The sequence below is a fragment of the Amborella trichopoda genome, chromosome 6, assembly GCF_054954075.1.
Source record: "Amborella trichopoda isolate Santa Cruz 75 chromosome 6, AtrichopodaSantaCruz75HAP2 v2.0, whole genome shotgun sequence".
Lineage (NCBI taxonomy): Eukaryota > Viridiplantae > Streptophyta > Magnoliopsida > Amborellales > Amborellaceae > Amborella > Amborella trichopoda.
Genome location: NC_142341.1, coordinates 8,605,077 through 8,621,929, shown reverse-complemented (window position 1 = coordinate 8,621,929; position 16,853 = coordinate 8,605,077). Strand labels below are relative to the sequence as shown.

Sequence of the window (16,853 nt, the reverse complement as noted above, 5' to 3'; positions counted from 1 at the left end):
TCAAGTTACTGAAATGTCTCTATTTGTTCACAATTTTTAACCCTAAAAAATGACAATTAAGATATTTTTGAAGTCATGTGGGATATTTTAAATTCTAATTCTAATTCTAATTAAAAAGCATGCCTTCTAAGTTTGATTGAGGTTTTGATCCCTTGAACAAAATATATGTTATTTCTCATGGGTTGTGTTAGAGTGTTCCAACATATAAATATTTTTTTAAGGTATTCAACATTTTTGGACACTTGATTCTCTTATCCCATCATATAGTAACTTTTTTATTTAGAGGTATTTTAAGTAATTACTTAGAGATAAAATAATAATTCGATGGAAAGAGAAATATTTATTAATTATAGTGGAGGATAACATCATTCATATGATGTGTCACATCACCCACAAAGTAATAATTGCTTCTTAACCACTAGTAAAATGCCATCGGTTTTTTATAGAAATATCTATCATCTCAAAAATTACCTTTACTCGAAAATATTTGTACTACAAAATAAGGGGCAATGAGTATTTAAAAATATTGAGTATAGTAAGGAAGTACTCATATATATATATATATATATATATATATATATATATATATATATATATAGAAAAAGATGAGATTAACCCACTAGCTCATATGAACATATGAACCCAACGTCTCAGATTGAATCTGGGTCGATCTGACGATCATAGATGTCGGGTAGTATTTTAATTTTAGTTTTTTTTTCTACAAATCCAAATTACTTGAAATTTTAGATTTGTGTTAATAAAAAATAGGTAAATCTTCGAAAAATATCAAAAAAATATTTTACATGAAATAAATTGACCAAAATACCCCTGAAAAGTTTTGGGGGGTATTTTGGTCATTTTATTTTTTACCAATAACTTTTTTTAATATTTTTATTAGGTGTGCCTTGATGAGAAGAATACACACCTAAAATTTCAAATGATTTGGATTTGTATAAAAAACAAATTCAAGTACTACTGGACATCTGTGATCATCAAATCAGCTTAGATTCAATCTAGACCGTTGGGTTCATATGTTCATATGAGCTAAGTGGGCTAATCCCATATATATATATATATATATATATATATATATATATATATATATATATATATATATATATATATATGAATGTCGTGACATAACTCTTTTCTAAAAGGGATTGTATACTAGGAGATCACAATTACTTACAACCATTTCGATGTAAAGTCAGATAGGTTGGATGCGTCACAAAGTTCGAGAATTTTTTTTTGTAGTTTGAGTTTGGTCAATAGAATAAATGCTACTATCTAATTTTACATCAAATGGTCAAGATTTATTGTGACCACCTTGTACTAAAGATAAATAGTCTTACTGTATACTTTTCCTGCCTAAAGTAGTTTGACCGGTTTAGCGATACATTGATATTTTTTCCTTTTTTGCAAAAGGTGGTCTGGTCCATATGACCATGTAGAACATATATTTACAAAAAATCGTCAGCATTAAATTTGACAGTACCGTTGAAAGGGTAAACTTCTTTTTGGGTAAGTCAGTGGAGGAGAAGGCCCCTTACCCATTTTTCATTAATAAAATAAAGATACAAGAGTTCATTATTTTACAACTCTGTAATAGGACAACTGCACTAAACCATGAAATAGCAGCAAGGAAATAAAGTTTGACGGTCGAGAGCGCTAAATAGTAATTCAGAACTGAAAGAAACTTTCTTAGCAAAGGTATCGACTACCATGTTGTCCTCATGAAAAATATGGGAAATTATCCATGTACGAGTGGAAATTTTGCTCTGACAGTTGGCTGCAATATGCAATCTTCATGTGGCATGATATCAATCATGAATAACATTCACAAGTAAGGATGAATTGCTTTCTATTTGGAGAGGAAAGCAATCCCTCTGCATAGCGAGGTTAAGACCCTCTTCAAGAGCAAGAAACTCTGCATAATTGTTAGAGGCAATGTCGAATGGCTTAGCAAAGGCAACAACAAAAGCACTATTGCTATCTCTGATTACACCACCACCGCCTGTTAAACTTGGTTCTGCAAAGAAGCTCCATCGATATTCAACTTGAACTGCTGGAGCTCGAAGAATGACCAAGCCATCAGAATAATGGATCGAGGTTTCTATTGACGCCATGTGATCTGAAAACTCTTAATGATTGCTCTCCTGATAAATGAAAAGCCCATTTTTTCGCATATGCTAGCTCTTTAATATGAGAAGATATCTGCGTAACAATTTGCTTCCTTCTTATAGACCTTGACTGAAAATTTATCCTATTTCGCCTCATCCCATAAGAACCAAATTGTTGTGAAGAAAATAGAAGTCCAAATATTACGAAGGCTATTTGATTTAAATCTGAAAACTAACCAACTTCTCAACATAATAGATACATAAATATTAGGGGTAAACCACTTACCACACCGCCACACGATCGATATCCATACACTCTGCATGAACACACAGTGAAACAATAGATGACAAAGGCTGTCATCATTGTTCCTACAGAAAGGGCATACAAAGTTCAGATCAATACAACGCTGCTGCAGAAAAAATGCAGTAGGTAAACAATTGTGAAGGGCCAACCATGAAAACTATTTGGCTCTAGGGTGACATTTAGAAGACCAGAGAGCTCAAAAATTTGGTTGTAAAGATCTTTTGTCACGAATAAAATCCCAAGCCTCTTTAATTGAAACCATTCCACTAGCAAAGTGAATCCAAACCAATAAATCATTTTTAGGCTGTAAAGGAATAGTGTGACCTTCAGCCTCCTTCCATATACTAATAAGGGGAGCTGATGTGGGCGAAAGAAGCACCAATGTCTGAGGGGAACCTCCGATGTAATCAGAAACCTTCCATCCAACAAAATCATCCAACTCCTCATGAACATTTTCATTATAAGAATCCCATATGGACTGCCTTGATAACCAGAGATGTACCAAAAAATTCACAAGCTGGCTATCCCCAATAATCTATTGCACGTGATCCTTCAGAAGAGATCGGCTTAACATAATACCCTTCTAAGCATAAGAACAATATTATTTTACTTTGGCCTCCCATATAGAAGTATTCTTGAAATATTTGTGCTTGAAAAATCGAGCTAATAGAGATGAGGGCTTTGCCAAAATTCTTCATGCCAACTTCATCATTCTTGCAGTATTAAAATCAACAATGTTGCATATCCCTAACCCCCATTCTTTTTGAATGAGGCAAATTGTCTTCCATTCAACAAGGTGAACACCCTTTTTTTCCGCCACACCTACCCATAAAAAATTCCTCTGCAACCTTTCAATCATATCTGAAGAATAAAAGATAGAATCTAGAAAATAGATGATGCGTTGAGTATTGATTTTAGCAAAACTGTAAATGGCATGTATATGACAGACGAAGAGCTTGTCATGTACCAATCTTACCAATAACTTTGCCAACTGGACTGTGACAATAACTGTGTTTTAAGTGTCCATGAAACAGAGGTAAACCCAGGTATCTTACTGGTAAAGAACCTTCCCCAAAATCCAACTCCTTCAAAATAGAGGATCGAACAGCCTATGTTACACCAAAGAAAAACACTTTGCTCTTTGCAGTATTCATCTTCTGACCAGTAGTAAGTTCAAAGTTGGTGCTTTACAACAAATGACTACATCATCAGCATATAATAAATGTGAAATACCATAGTCGCATCCCGAATGAAAGGCCTTGGGAATAATCCCTTGCACCATAACATAATCAATTTGTTTGGGGCAAAAACTGATCATCCATACAGAGATCAATATCACTTTCTTGGCTAGCAGATCTTTAAAATATCCAATCATGTGATTGTCAATATCATATTTTGTAACTAGAGAATTTCTATTTTAGTCCTTAAAAAAAATAATACCATCACCCCTACTCCGTATCACAGTAGATATGTGAAAAACGTTTGTATTAGAATCCCCTTCCTTTAACTACCTATGCCTCGACTTTTGCCTCCAAATACTCTCTTCATGACCCAAGAAGATCTGTAATTTCTGAATATACTCCTTATCCATCATCAAGACCTCATTAGAGGGTTCAATGTACAAGCTATCATGGATAGATGACAATTGTTGTCGAATCGCTACAATAGAATCACCCACATGACCAAAAACGTCTTTATTCCAAGAACGCAAGTCCCCTCAATCTCTTCGACTTTGTAACAAAACAAAACATAAAAATCCCCCCATTCTGCCTTGCCAGGAACCTGAAATTATATAAAAAATAAAGCACTATATGATATTGAGGAGTGCTTAAATGGTTTTGGCCCAACGGAATCCAAATCTGACATTGATACTAGGAGATAGCAATGGTAAGAGTTCCTTATAGTGTAGACTTGACTATGAAAGAGTCTCTCACATTACCATCACCGTCCAACTCCTCACTGATGATGTTTCCATGATACACATTCCCGGAAACATCTCTTTCTCCACTAGAAATACAAACCACATTTACCTCCGACCAAAAGACATTTCTGTCCAAATACGAGCGAAGGAAACGCGTTTACTCATTGGCCGGTTAGAGAGAGAAGGGAGGCGACTTCTAGAGAGAGAAAGCAGCTATACACGTGCCATTTTGGATCATAAAAGGTTCATTAAGCCGTATTGCTCTTCTGGCTGTGAGAGAGAGAGAGAGAGAGAGCAAAATCTGGTCCTGTGATTTGTTAAGAAATGGATGCCCTAGATTCAGTCGTGGATCCCTTGAGAGACTTCGCCAAAGACAGCGTTCGCCTCGTTAAGCGATGCCACAAGCCCGACCGAAAAGGTACTCTCTCTCTCCTGATTGATTTCCCCCTCTCTGTCTCTTCTCTTGATTTGATGATCCAACTTGTGTTTTCCTCTCGTGATTTCGGTTTCCTTTTTTTCTTTTTGGGTTTGGATCTGATGAAATCAACCATCTGTTGCAGAATTCACAAAGGTTGCGTTCAGGACTGCGATTGGATTCGTTGTGATGGGATTCGTGGGCTTTTTTGTGAAGCTTATATTCATCCCTATCAATAACATCATCGTTGGATCTGTTTAGGTAAAGTTCTTCTTCGTCTTAGATATGTTGAAATTTGGTCTGTTTCTTTCTTTTCTTTTTCTCAATCCATAAAAGAACATATCTAAGATCTGGGTCCTTTTAATTCCGTTGGTTTTCGCCCTCTTTTCTCAATTATCGACATTATTTTGACATGATTATGGAACATGTTTTCTAGATCTGTGTCCTTTTAATTCCTGGCATTTTTTGGTTGTAGCAGTAAATGCCCTCAATTACATGTTTGAAAAATAAGATGATTTAACCCAAGTACTGTTGAATTAAGGAATTTGAATCCAGAACACGGGCGTTGGTATTTTTTTATTTTTGCAATTGATTGCATGGAGGCTTCTTTTAAATTAGGCCAAATGCCTCGAGATATTCATTTGTGATTATGGTGGCTTCTTTTTGTTTTTTATATTTCTTTGATATTATACAATACTCTCATTAGACAGAAATGATCACCTGTAAGCAACTGATCTTCTCACAAGTCGCAATTAATAATAATGTTCTAGCTTCTGAAGCTTGCCACTCTCGAATTTCTTATGCCGCCATTATGAAGCATCTCATATTTTACCATACACTTCTGAGTCTTTCTCCATTTGTACTATTCTTTTAGTGGACCAACTTGACCTGGTTGTCATGTATTGTGGTCACATGCGTAATATGGTTTGTCAGAATTCTATGCCCATGAGATTTATTACAGGGAGTCTGGGATCCTTGATTCAAAGAAGCTTTATGTTATGAAGATGTTCGCCATGAGAACTATCCTTTTCTGGTATTTTGCACGGATACTCTAGGGTAAGTAGGACCGTCTTAGTATGAGCTTGTTCAGAATAAAAGAGTATGTGGCAAGTAGCTACAGATAGATAATGAGTTGTCTCAAAAAAAAATTTTTTTTTTTTTTTTAAGGTGCGATATTTAAAGTTAATATAGATGGAATGGTTATTGAAGAGGGCACATTTGTGCAAATCAGAGACTTCTATTGTCCTTAGCTTTAGATTTTCCTATTTCTATATTGTTGATAAATATATATTTCGATAGATAGTTGTTGGATTCCTGAGCTAATTTTTTGTCCCACGTTCGCTTGTGAGTTATACCCTGGTGCTCTTGACGTTGAATTTAATGACAGCAGTCTCAGAAATCATGGTCTTGTTGGTTTTGGAGGCATTATCGGAGGCTGCTTTAGTTATACTCTTTGTTCCTTCTTTGCATCTTTGTATAAAAGTGGTTGTACGCTTGAAGAGAAAGTGCCCTCCTTTATGTCGTGAGATTTTTCTCAGTTGTGATCGGTGAAGTTATCTTCTTACATTCCATGAAGTTCGAGCCAAAAACCATTGTGCTCTGGTCTCCTAGTTCTTCATGTCATTGAGATTTGAATATTGAATAACTTTGTGGATTGGCTTCTGTCTTTATTCCCCTGTTTTGATGTGGCCATGTGTTCTAGCCCTTTAAATATGTTGTCTCCTTCAAGGTGTTTCAAACTATTCCTTTTTTTTCTGAGCTATATAAGAGAAGAAAAAATATCTCTTAATTACCACCACAAACAACAATATTTTCATCTTTATTAATGTCATCACTTCTTATGAATCTTTGTCGTATCCATCTCTCTTCCCCTTCCCTGCCCAATCTTCTCCCTCTCCCTCTCCCTCTTCCTCTCCCTCTATTTGCTCCACCCTCCTCGATTCTTGTGCATTTTATTCTTCCCCTTCTATCACCCTTGTCCCATTGTCTCATTCTCTCTTCCTACCCCTTGTAACCTCGCCCACCTTTCCTCCAACCCACCCCCCCTTCCCCCCCGCCCAAAAAAAAAAAATTTCATTTTCTCTCGCCTTTCTTACTGGTATAGTCTTTTTGGTTACCCAAGGGACCAAATCATGGAATATCACTCCTCTCCATTCTTCCATTCAGTGGTTCTAGACTTGGCTCGGCCAAGTTATTCGGCCTGTGCCCAAGGTGAGTTGCTTGGGTGAGTCCTAGTAACTCGCTCGAGTCCAGCCCAGGTTAAAAAAAATTAAAATAAAGACCACAAAATTGAGATATAGTATATGACCACCCATTTCCTAGTGTTGAACACAAAATGGCTTATCTGTTAGTTGTGCCGCCTTAGATATGCCTCTTCAGCCAAGAGATCTCGGATTCGATCTTCAAGGGTGCCCTTTTTGGGCGTCCTTTTTTCTAAAACCTTAAAAGGTTAACTTCAAAAAAAAACCTAGGCGGTGTATATAAGGGGGTTCAAACCCTTAACATATGGGAGGGTAACCATGCATGCCACCCAACAAGGCATTTGAAAGCTTTGAATTAAAATAGACGTATTATAATGTATTTCATATGTATACATGGTGTACAAGAAAACTCGCTCGCCCATAGGGTGAGGCCAAGTAACGCAGCCGAGTTTGAGTGCACTCGGCTGAGTCCCGGAACACTGGTTGAGCTCCTCCTTTGCAGATTATAGCTCTTATTTAATTATTCCTTCCACCTGGCAGTTTTGGAGTGTCCTATAGGTCCTCACCTGAAAGATATCTCGTAACCTCAACTTTGACCTTACATTGACAAATTTCAGCCAATAAATCTCGTAGTGTGTATGTTTGGGAAGGAGTGCATCCCGCATGTGGCATCGTGCTATCATTCAGCTACTTGCTGAATTCTTGTTGAATTTTTGTCTCTACGTGTACCTCAAGTGAAGTTTGAGCTTTTTTTTGAGAAATATGTTAACTTTTGTATATATGGTAAAAATTACAATATGATTAGGGAAAGGTTTCTATACGTCACCTACAGCATAGAAGATCTATGCTTCCCCTACCATCCAGCCATCCAATTTTGATCAAGAGAGCCACTCACCATTTGAACCTAGATCCAATGTCGCAAAGTATTTTATTTTTAGTTTGTTTTTTTATACAAATTGTATGAATATGAAATTTGGTACGTGCCATCTTATCATTGTGACGCACCTATAAAAAATATTAAAAATAATTTTTCGATAAAATATAATGACCAAAATACCCCTTGAAACTTTTAGGGGTATTTTGGTCATTTTATTTTATTGGAAATATTTGTTTCATATTTTTCGCTAGTGCGAGTTTATAGAGGATTGGACGTACAAAATTTGGTGTTCAAATAGTTTGTAGAAAAAAATAAAAAATAAAATAGTGTAGACACGTGACATTGTGATTGGGGCAATCCTAGCCCTCCATTCAGAATGGACGGTTGGATTAGGGGAAGTATATAAGTTTTATGTTGTAGGGGAAGCATAGAAAGCTTGCCCATATGATTATACTACGGATGGCATCCCACAAGTCGGGTGCTCAAACTACAACAATGACTGTTATGATAGGAGAAATTAAGAGATAAAGCAAAAAAGCTCCCCAGGGAAGAGGAGAAGATTACAAAATTAGAAGACCCAAACTAGGTATTAAAAAAAACAGAAAGAAATCCTAAAAGAAACAGGAAAACTACACTTTGCAGTGAGAGGTTAACAGGGAGATGGAGTATGATTCTGTTGGTGGGCGTGCTGAGGGGCTGTTGTTGAGCAAAACATGAGGGGATGCTACCTGGTCAAGCTGTGGGGATGTTTCTGGGCAAGCTGTGGGGATGCTCCTATCTTGAGAGTGTTGAGGTTGTCGTAACAATTCAACAGGTCTTGAAGATCGGCAATCCTCAGCAGCAGCAGTTTGTCGTGGTAATGTGAGTTTCAGATAAGATGACGGGGGGGGGGGGGGGGATAAAGAGAAAGCAAAAGAAGAGAAACTCTGATATCCTTGGAAGCATTAGGTCGTCAGATTGAGACATACCAAGAAAAACGATGGGGAAGGGGAGGTGAGAGAAAGAGGAAAAAAGGGGTAGAAGGATAGATTTAAGAGAGACAGTGATAAAGGAAAAAAGGGTAGGGAAGGATATGAGAATAGGGATAGGGGCTGAATGTTTAGAGGGTAGGGAAGGATATGAGAATAGGGATAGGGGCTGAATGTTTAGAGGGTGCGGTGGCTGTCTAAGAAAGCTTGGAGTTGAGCAAGAGAGAGAAAAAAGATGAGGGAAAGGTGAGAAAGAAGGGGATAGGTAGAGATGGGGAGGCTTGAGATATGAGGAACAGAAGGGATGAGATAGGGGAGACTACCACTATTAGCCCAATTTTTTTTTTCTGTTTTTTTTTTTCCTTTTTTCTCTTGTTCCCTTTTTTTTCCTTTTTCTTTCTTCTCCCTTTTCCTTTTTTTTTTTTTTTTTTCTTTCCTGTCTGAGGATGGGGAGAGAGAATAAGATAGAATGAGGAGGAAGGTCAGGGGATAAAGAGAGAGAGAGAGAAGAGAGTGGAAGAGAGATTTTAGGGGATAAGTGGTGCACCTGTGCCATGGGTGGCTCCTACCTTTGCCAGACAATCTGCTTCTAAGTTGGCCTCCCGAGGGATGAGTTTGATAGGGAGCTGCAAAGGAAAATTATATGCTCAAAAACAGAGTTGAGCCTCCAAGGAGGTTGCTTCTGTTGGGTAGCCCAGAGTATCGTATTTCTGGAGTCTGCTTCAACGATGATCCCTTGAGCACTGGGCCCCACAAGAGCCACACGTTTGATGCCTTCGAGGAGAGCCAGAGCCTCCTCAAAGGTGGAGCCATTAATTATTATGAATTCTAAGAAGGTCAAGATAGTTGCAGAAGAATCTGCAAGTGTGCCTCCTATGCCAGAGGGCCCTGGGTTCCCAAGGGAAGGCCTGTCTGTGTTGAGTTTAAGGAAGCCTGGGGAGGGGGTGTCCAAAGTGGTCTAGGTCTTGGGGTCGGAGTTGATAAATTAAGGCGGCAATCCCAGTTTATCAAGAAGTGGGAGATTGGGATAGAGGCAAAAGTCAGTATTACTTTGGCGCAAAGGGAGATTAGGGCTGTGATAGATTTAAAAACAGATTGTTGGCTTTTCAGGGTTCCTCTGAAGGTTCTAGAGTTCCTCTTGAGCCATAAGCTCCATAGGAGATCCACAACAGAGAGGTGCTAGAGTTCTTTTTTCTGAGAGGGAGGGAGGGAGGGGGGGGTATCCCACTGCAAGCCCAAGAGTTTAAGGAGGGAAGACCATAGTCCTAGGAAGACCTTACAATGGATGTAAAGGTGAGGGATCACCTCTTCTTCCTGGAGACAGAATACAGCAGTTGGGGAAAGAAACACCTCTGCGTTGAAGTTGGTCCAACCTTGGAGGAGAACCTAGATGAAAGCTTGAATTTTGTTGGGAATAGGAAGAGACCAAGTTTTGTTGAGGAGAGGGTTCGGGTTCTAATTTGGAAGAAGAGGAGTATAAAAGAGACAGAGAAGGAGCCCGAAGGGTTAGGGGACCAGATTAGAGCGTCTTGGCAAAGAAGGAGACTGAAGATGGGGTCAAGCAAATGGAGAAGGGAGATGAGGGAATTGGATTCCTGGTCTGAAAGAGGTTTCTCCTAAAGATAGGGGTCCACTATGGACTTTTGGGATGTATCTAGGGAGACCCACTCCATGACATTCTAGTCGTACATGGTATCTCATTAATCAATTTGTTTCTTATACTTGATTGCTTCCTTTATCCTTTTTAAGGATAGAAAATATCTGTGCATCTCATGTTAAGTTAAAACGGGTTAGTAGTCACTGCCCCTCTTATTCCTAGTATTGTTGGTAGCAAATGGATAAATAATGAATGAAGAATAGATCTATTGGGCTATCAAGATCCTTATTTGCCAGATGTTCTGTTATCTCATGAAACTATTAGTTTTTATTAGTGAAAAAAGGTTCCAAAGTGTGCCATACAAATGTGGGGTAGTATAAAAAATGTGCATATTTGATGTAGATGTTCATTTCATACATTTTATGGTCGATGTCTTGATATCACCTTTGCGTTATGTATAAAGAGATTCTGCATATATCTATGCTTCAATAGTAGTCAGGTTTTTATTCTTAGTTTTTCTTAGTATTAAAAAATTTGTAACTTAAATATTTCCCTATTTCTGCAGCCAATGGGCATTAAGAGGAGCCATTGTTGGAATATAGAAGACAGAAAGTAAAAGTAGAAGACAGAGAACTGTGGCCTGATGCTCTTTATCTTTTAAATGCACGTACACATGATGGAATGTTTGGAGACCAGGCCATCTTGAGGCGTTTAATTTTCTTACATTAGTTTCCCATTCTAGTAGCTTGTTTGAGACACTGCTTTTTGGAAACTTGCCTTGCGGATGTAGGAGCCCTTATGCAGGCTTTTTCCTCTCTCTCTCTCTCTCTCTCTCTCTCTCTCTCTCTTTCACTCGCTCTCACGCGCACACATGCATAGACAGTTCTGTACAAGCATAAATGAAGTCACTTGCAATATATATGTATAGGAAAAGTCTTTCCAACGCTTAGAGGTGAAAATAAACAGTGATTTTATTTATGCTCATCACCGTTCAAAGTTTATTCTACGGTCACGATTGTCTAGTAGTATTTCAATTTTTATTTTTTATTTATAAATTGGAATGATCTGAAATTTAAAACGCATGTACATCTTAGTAAAGTGAACTTAATAAAAATATGAAAACAAAATTTTGTAAAATATAAATTGATCAAAATATCCCTGTAAATTTTCAGGGGTATTTTGATTAATTTATATTTTTGTGAATTATTTTTTTCTATTTTTATTAGATTTTTCTATTTTTATAAATACACGTTCCAAATTTCAGATTATTTCGATTAGTAAGAAATATGAAAATTGAAATATTATCGGATAATTGTGATCGTGCGATGAAGTTTGGATGGTGATGAGGGTAGGTAAAATCATTGTTCATTTTTTCTTATGGCCGTTTTGTAGTATTTTCTGTATATCTATATATATGAGAGAAAATGGATTAGCCCACTAGCTCATATGAGCTCAATGATTCAGATTGAATATGGGTCGATCTGACGATCACATATATTCGGTAGTGTATTTTATTTTTTACATATCCAAATTATTTGAAATTTTAGGTTGTGTTCTTTTTATCAAGGAGCACTTAATAAAAATATAAAAAAAATTATTCGTAAAAACTAAAATGCGTAAAATACCTCTTGAAACTTTTTGGGGGTATTTTGGTCAATTTATTTAATGTAAAATGTCTTTTTGATATTTTTTGAAGATTCACTTATTTTTTATGAACACGCGTTTAAAATTTTAAGTGATTTGGATTTATAGAAAAAAAATTAAAACTTAAATACTATCGGACATCCGTGATTGTCAAATCGGTCTAGATTCAATATGAGATGTTGGGTTCATATGAGCTAGTGGGCTAATCCCATCTTTTTCCTATATATATATATATATATATATATATATATATATATGTATATATATGAAAAGGTTTGGGTGAGCCCACTAGCTCACAAGAAAAAATGAGCCCAACGGTTCAGATTGAATTTGGGCCGATCTGACGATCATATATGTCTGATAGTTTTTTATTTTTATTTTTACAAATCTAAATCACTTGAAATTTTAAGCGTGCGTTTTTCTCATCAAGTCGCACTTAATAAAAATAGGTAAATAATTTGTTAAAACAAAATTGATCAAAATACCTTTGAAATATTTTTAAGGCATTTTGGTCAATTTATTTTATGTAAAATATTATTTTGATATTTTTAAAAAGATTCACCTAATTTTTATATACACACCTTTCAAATTTCAAGTGATTTGGATTTGTAAAAAAAAAATTAAAATTCAAACACTACTTGATATATGTGATCGTCAAATCGATTCAAATTCAATCTGGGTCGTTGGGTTCATTTTTTCTTGTAAGCTAATGGATTCACTTTAGCATTTTCTATATATATATATATATATATATATATATATATATATGAAAAAAGTTAATAATAGTAGGGCAGCTATAATGAATAGTAATACATGTTAAATCTTAGCCGTCAGATCTTCTTCAAGTGATTCCAAATACATATCATTATTTTAATTTTAATTTTTTTTACAAATCTGATTAAGATGAAATGTTAGGTGTATATACCTAACACTATTGCGTACCATATAAAAACATTATTTCCAATAATTTAAAATGATCAACTTACCCTCGTCATTTTTAGGGATATTTTGTTTATTTTATATTTTGAAAAAAAAAAATTTATATACTTTTTAATTGTGCATTATATGTTTTAGTACATTATGTTTAAAATTTCATTATGATCTGATTTCTATAAAAAATATTAAAATTCATATAGTGATACATTTTGCACCATATTATAAAGATCTGAACAGCTTCCATTCTACTTATATTATTATTCATTATAGCGGTCAAATGTTTACTTATATATATATATATATATATATATATATATATTAGACCCTCCCATATACCAACCGCACGTTACAATTGATAACCGTAAGTTTCGTATCCACATCCTAAGAAATATGGGATGCCAGGCCACTTGGCTTTCCGAACTTTTTTTTAGTAGTGTTGCAGCTCGTCTTCTGGATTGCAAAACCCTTTAACTTCTAAACCTCCTCTACTTTCTATTAATATGCTCTTTTTCTACATCCCTTCGTATCTATCTCTATCCAAACCCATTTGTTTAGAGAGAAACTCCAAAAAAAACCCCTTCGGTATTCTATGTTGCAAAAGCTCGCTGAGGAGCACTTGCAAAAACTTTATAGGAGCTTTATTGTAACTATATACTAAATCTGATTACATCTAGAGTTCCTATCGCTGGCTTCAGTTGATGAGGAAGTGATTTTTTGGATCAATCTTTGAAATTACAAGAACAAGCGAATAAAATTCCCAAGTTTTCTCGTCTGGAAGAATTTTTATGGGGAACTCATCGTGTTTATACAGTGATTTTTACAATGATTCTTTTGTGGCTTCTTTCAGCATAAAGGGGTGATTAGCCCTAGAAGTTTTCCATTTTATAAGTAGAATGAGAGAGAAATCTGTTTTTTAATTTATTGGCATATTGAAATTTAGAAATTTTCGAGGACAAAGAATTGAGAATAATGTTTATGTTTTTTGAACTATAAAATAATTGGATTAATTTGTGCAGATGTTGAATAATTATAAGCATGTGTTTTTTGCACTTTTCTCTTTAAAACTTTTTATGGGTTTTTGTTGATATAGAGAGTTTCATGTACTTTTCTTTCTAAACTAATGGGTATCTTTCTAGTGGGTTCTTGTCGATAGAGAGAAAGTTTCCAATACTTCTCTCTCTAAACTAATGGGTCTCTGTTTTTTGGGTTTCTGTCGACAGAGAGAGATGCGAGGGGATTTTCAGAGAGAGCAAACATTCGGATAGAAAGTGGAGGGGGTTTAAAGGGAAAGGATTTTTCAGTACAAAAGATGCGAGCGGATTTTCAGAAAAAACAAACAATTGGACAGAAAGTGGAGGAGGTTTAAAGGGACAGGGTTCTGCAGTATAAAAGAAGGGCTGCTACTGAACGAATTAAAGGGAAAAAAATGCGAGGGGATTTTAAGAGAAAACAAACATTCAGAAAGAAAGTGGAGGACGTTTAAAGGGAGAGGGTTTTGCAGTACAAAAGATGGGCTGCTATTGTACCAATTAAATGAAAAGGGTTTTGCAGTAGAAAAGAAGGGCTGCTACTGTACGAATTAAAGGGAAAAAATGCGAGGGGATTTTAAGAGAAAACAAACATTCAGAAAGAAAGTGGAGGAGGTTTAAAGGGAGGGTTTTGCAAGACAAAAGATGGGCTGCGACTGTACCAATTAAATGGAAAGGGTCTTGCAGTAGAAAAAATGGGCTGCTACTGTACCCAAAAAAAAAAAATAAAGGTTAGGAAAGCTATTCTACTAAGGTTAGGAAAGCTATTCTACGAAGGTTAACATATTTCATTGGATGTGGTTATGAATCCTATGGTTATCAATTGGGGTCTCATGCAGTATATATATACGCATACACATTCTGTAGTTTGACTTTTCTCTCTTGAGGGAAGTGTCCAGTGTAGAGACACTGCACTTATGTTTTTTTTCTTTTTTTTTGTTTTTATAGAGAAGTTCAAGAATGTTATTAAACCATCAGAGGAAATACAACAAAACTACGAATTAGACAAGCGTCTCTGCGAGAGAAATACCGATCTTCCCGAGATTATTAGCGAAAACATTGGCCTCCCAAAACACTCTACAAAGGAGATAGGCCAGGAATGTGAGAGATCAAAGATTTGAAACAAGAATAATCTCAGCTCCCGCGGAACATTCTTCTCCTTATTGCACCAGTTGATAACATTAAAAAAGTCTCCTTCTACAATACAATTAGATCCTAATTTTTAGCACAAAAGATCTTAAGACCCTAAAGGAATGCCAAGAGTTTAGCATAGTTTGTTGTTTTCTTACCAAAAGGACCTACATAAGTAAACAAAACTTTACCAACCCATTCCCTCACAATTCCTCTAAAACCCGTACGGTTAGGAGTCTTTAAAGAGCTCCCATCAAATTTTAATTTCAAGACCCCTCTAGACGGTGGAGACCATCTACCATTAGGCCTACATTTCCCAAATCCCAATTGAAATAGGATAAATAAATTATTCCTTACATCAACTTCCACAATATCTTTTCCCACTTTTGAAATCGATAAATACACCCAAATAGAATGCAGGGTTTTCTCCAAAACTCTGTCACATGACAGACTACTTTCATCAAAGACTCTTGTTTCTTTCCTTCTAAATTTTTCAAAGAATTACTCCCCTTGCAATTTGCCAAATAATACTGCACTGATCTCTCTGTGTGTCGCGTATACACACATGAGATTCGCTCGAGAATAGTCAAACACTTTAGCTTGATTTTTCAGATTGCTGAAGCAAAATATTTGCATCAACTTAGTGCTATAAATGTGTGCATACTGTCTCTCTGCTGCATCACAATGCAGCAGGAAGACTCTTTAGAGCGTGTTTTTTTACTGATCGCTCGCTAAATGGTTATTCTACCACTATTTCTTAGCTGTGCTGTGCTTTTGTGTAAGCACCAACTGCAACTTGTTCGGTTCACAGATTGGATCCTGTTTCTCCGTCAGCTTTTCAACCTATTTATGTTGGAAAATCATCTTGATATCGAAATGTATGAATATGAAAAAAAAAAAAAAAAACTTTTTTGAGTCTCAAAAATAGTGTATCTTGCAATAAATTATCTAGACCTTCCATTTTTAAGAGTTTCATGTATTTTATAAATTTGTTTTATTTTAAATACTTTTTTAAGTTTACAAATTTATAATTAGTTATAAAAATATATTTTTAAGCCATATTAAGAATTTTTTAACAGTAGAATTGCATCTTATGATAAATTTTGGAGAAGCGCCTTAATTTAATTATTGAAAGTTACAACTTATACAAACCAACCCTGTAGAAAATGTGGAATCCCGTTTGTCTCCATAACTCTTTGAACCCTCCAAACCTGTAGGTTGGACTAGAGCACTATTTTTTATTACGGGGAAGCACAGTATGTAGTCACTTGCATTTTAATACTATCAAGTGTTCAAACTTCTAAGTTTTCCAACTTTCCATGACTTATTTCTTGTTACATAATCGAAACTTATATAATATTAAAAGATATTGTAATATGACACTTAACACGCAATAAATATACGAACATTAGCCCTGTCAACTTTTTAGATGAATGTATTAGACATTATAAAAAATATTCATACGCTCTAATACATTATAAAAAAATATTCATACTCTACTGAGAGTAGGATGTTTATTTACTCCTTTCATCAAAACCCCACTTGGAATTAATTTTAGGACTCCAAATTTTAGGGATGTAATCACTTTAACCTATAGATTAACTTCAATAAAAAAATTGTACCCTCCACTACGTACTCGAAAAAAAAAACAATGGCTTGAGATTGAATAGAGACAGACCATCTAAATTTTTTAGATAATAAAATCTAATTC

The 16,853-nt window shown here is 35.6% G+C and overlaps 1 protein-coding gene across 1 annotated transcript; it reads left to right on the top strand.

The window, feature by feature from the left end:
* Positions 1–4,613: 4,613 nt before the first annotated feature.
* Positions 4,614–11,220, top strand: LOC18438019 (protein transport protein Sec61 subunit gamma-1). Its single transcript, XM_006848188.4, has 3 exons — positions 4,614–4,763; positions 4,906–5,021; positions 10,969–11,220. The coding sequence occupies exons 1-2, from the start codon at positions 4,670–4,672 to the stop codon at positions 5,019–5,021; spliced, it is 210 nt and encodes a 69-aa protein (XP_006848251.1). The 5' UTR covers positions 4,614–4,669; the 3' UTR covers positions 10,969–11,220.
* Positions 11,221–16,853: the final 5,633 nt, after the last annotated feature.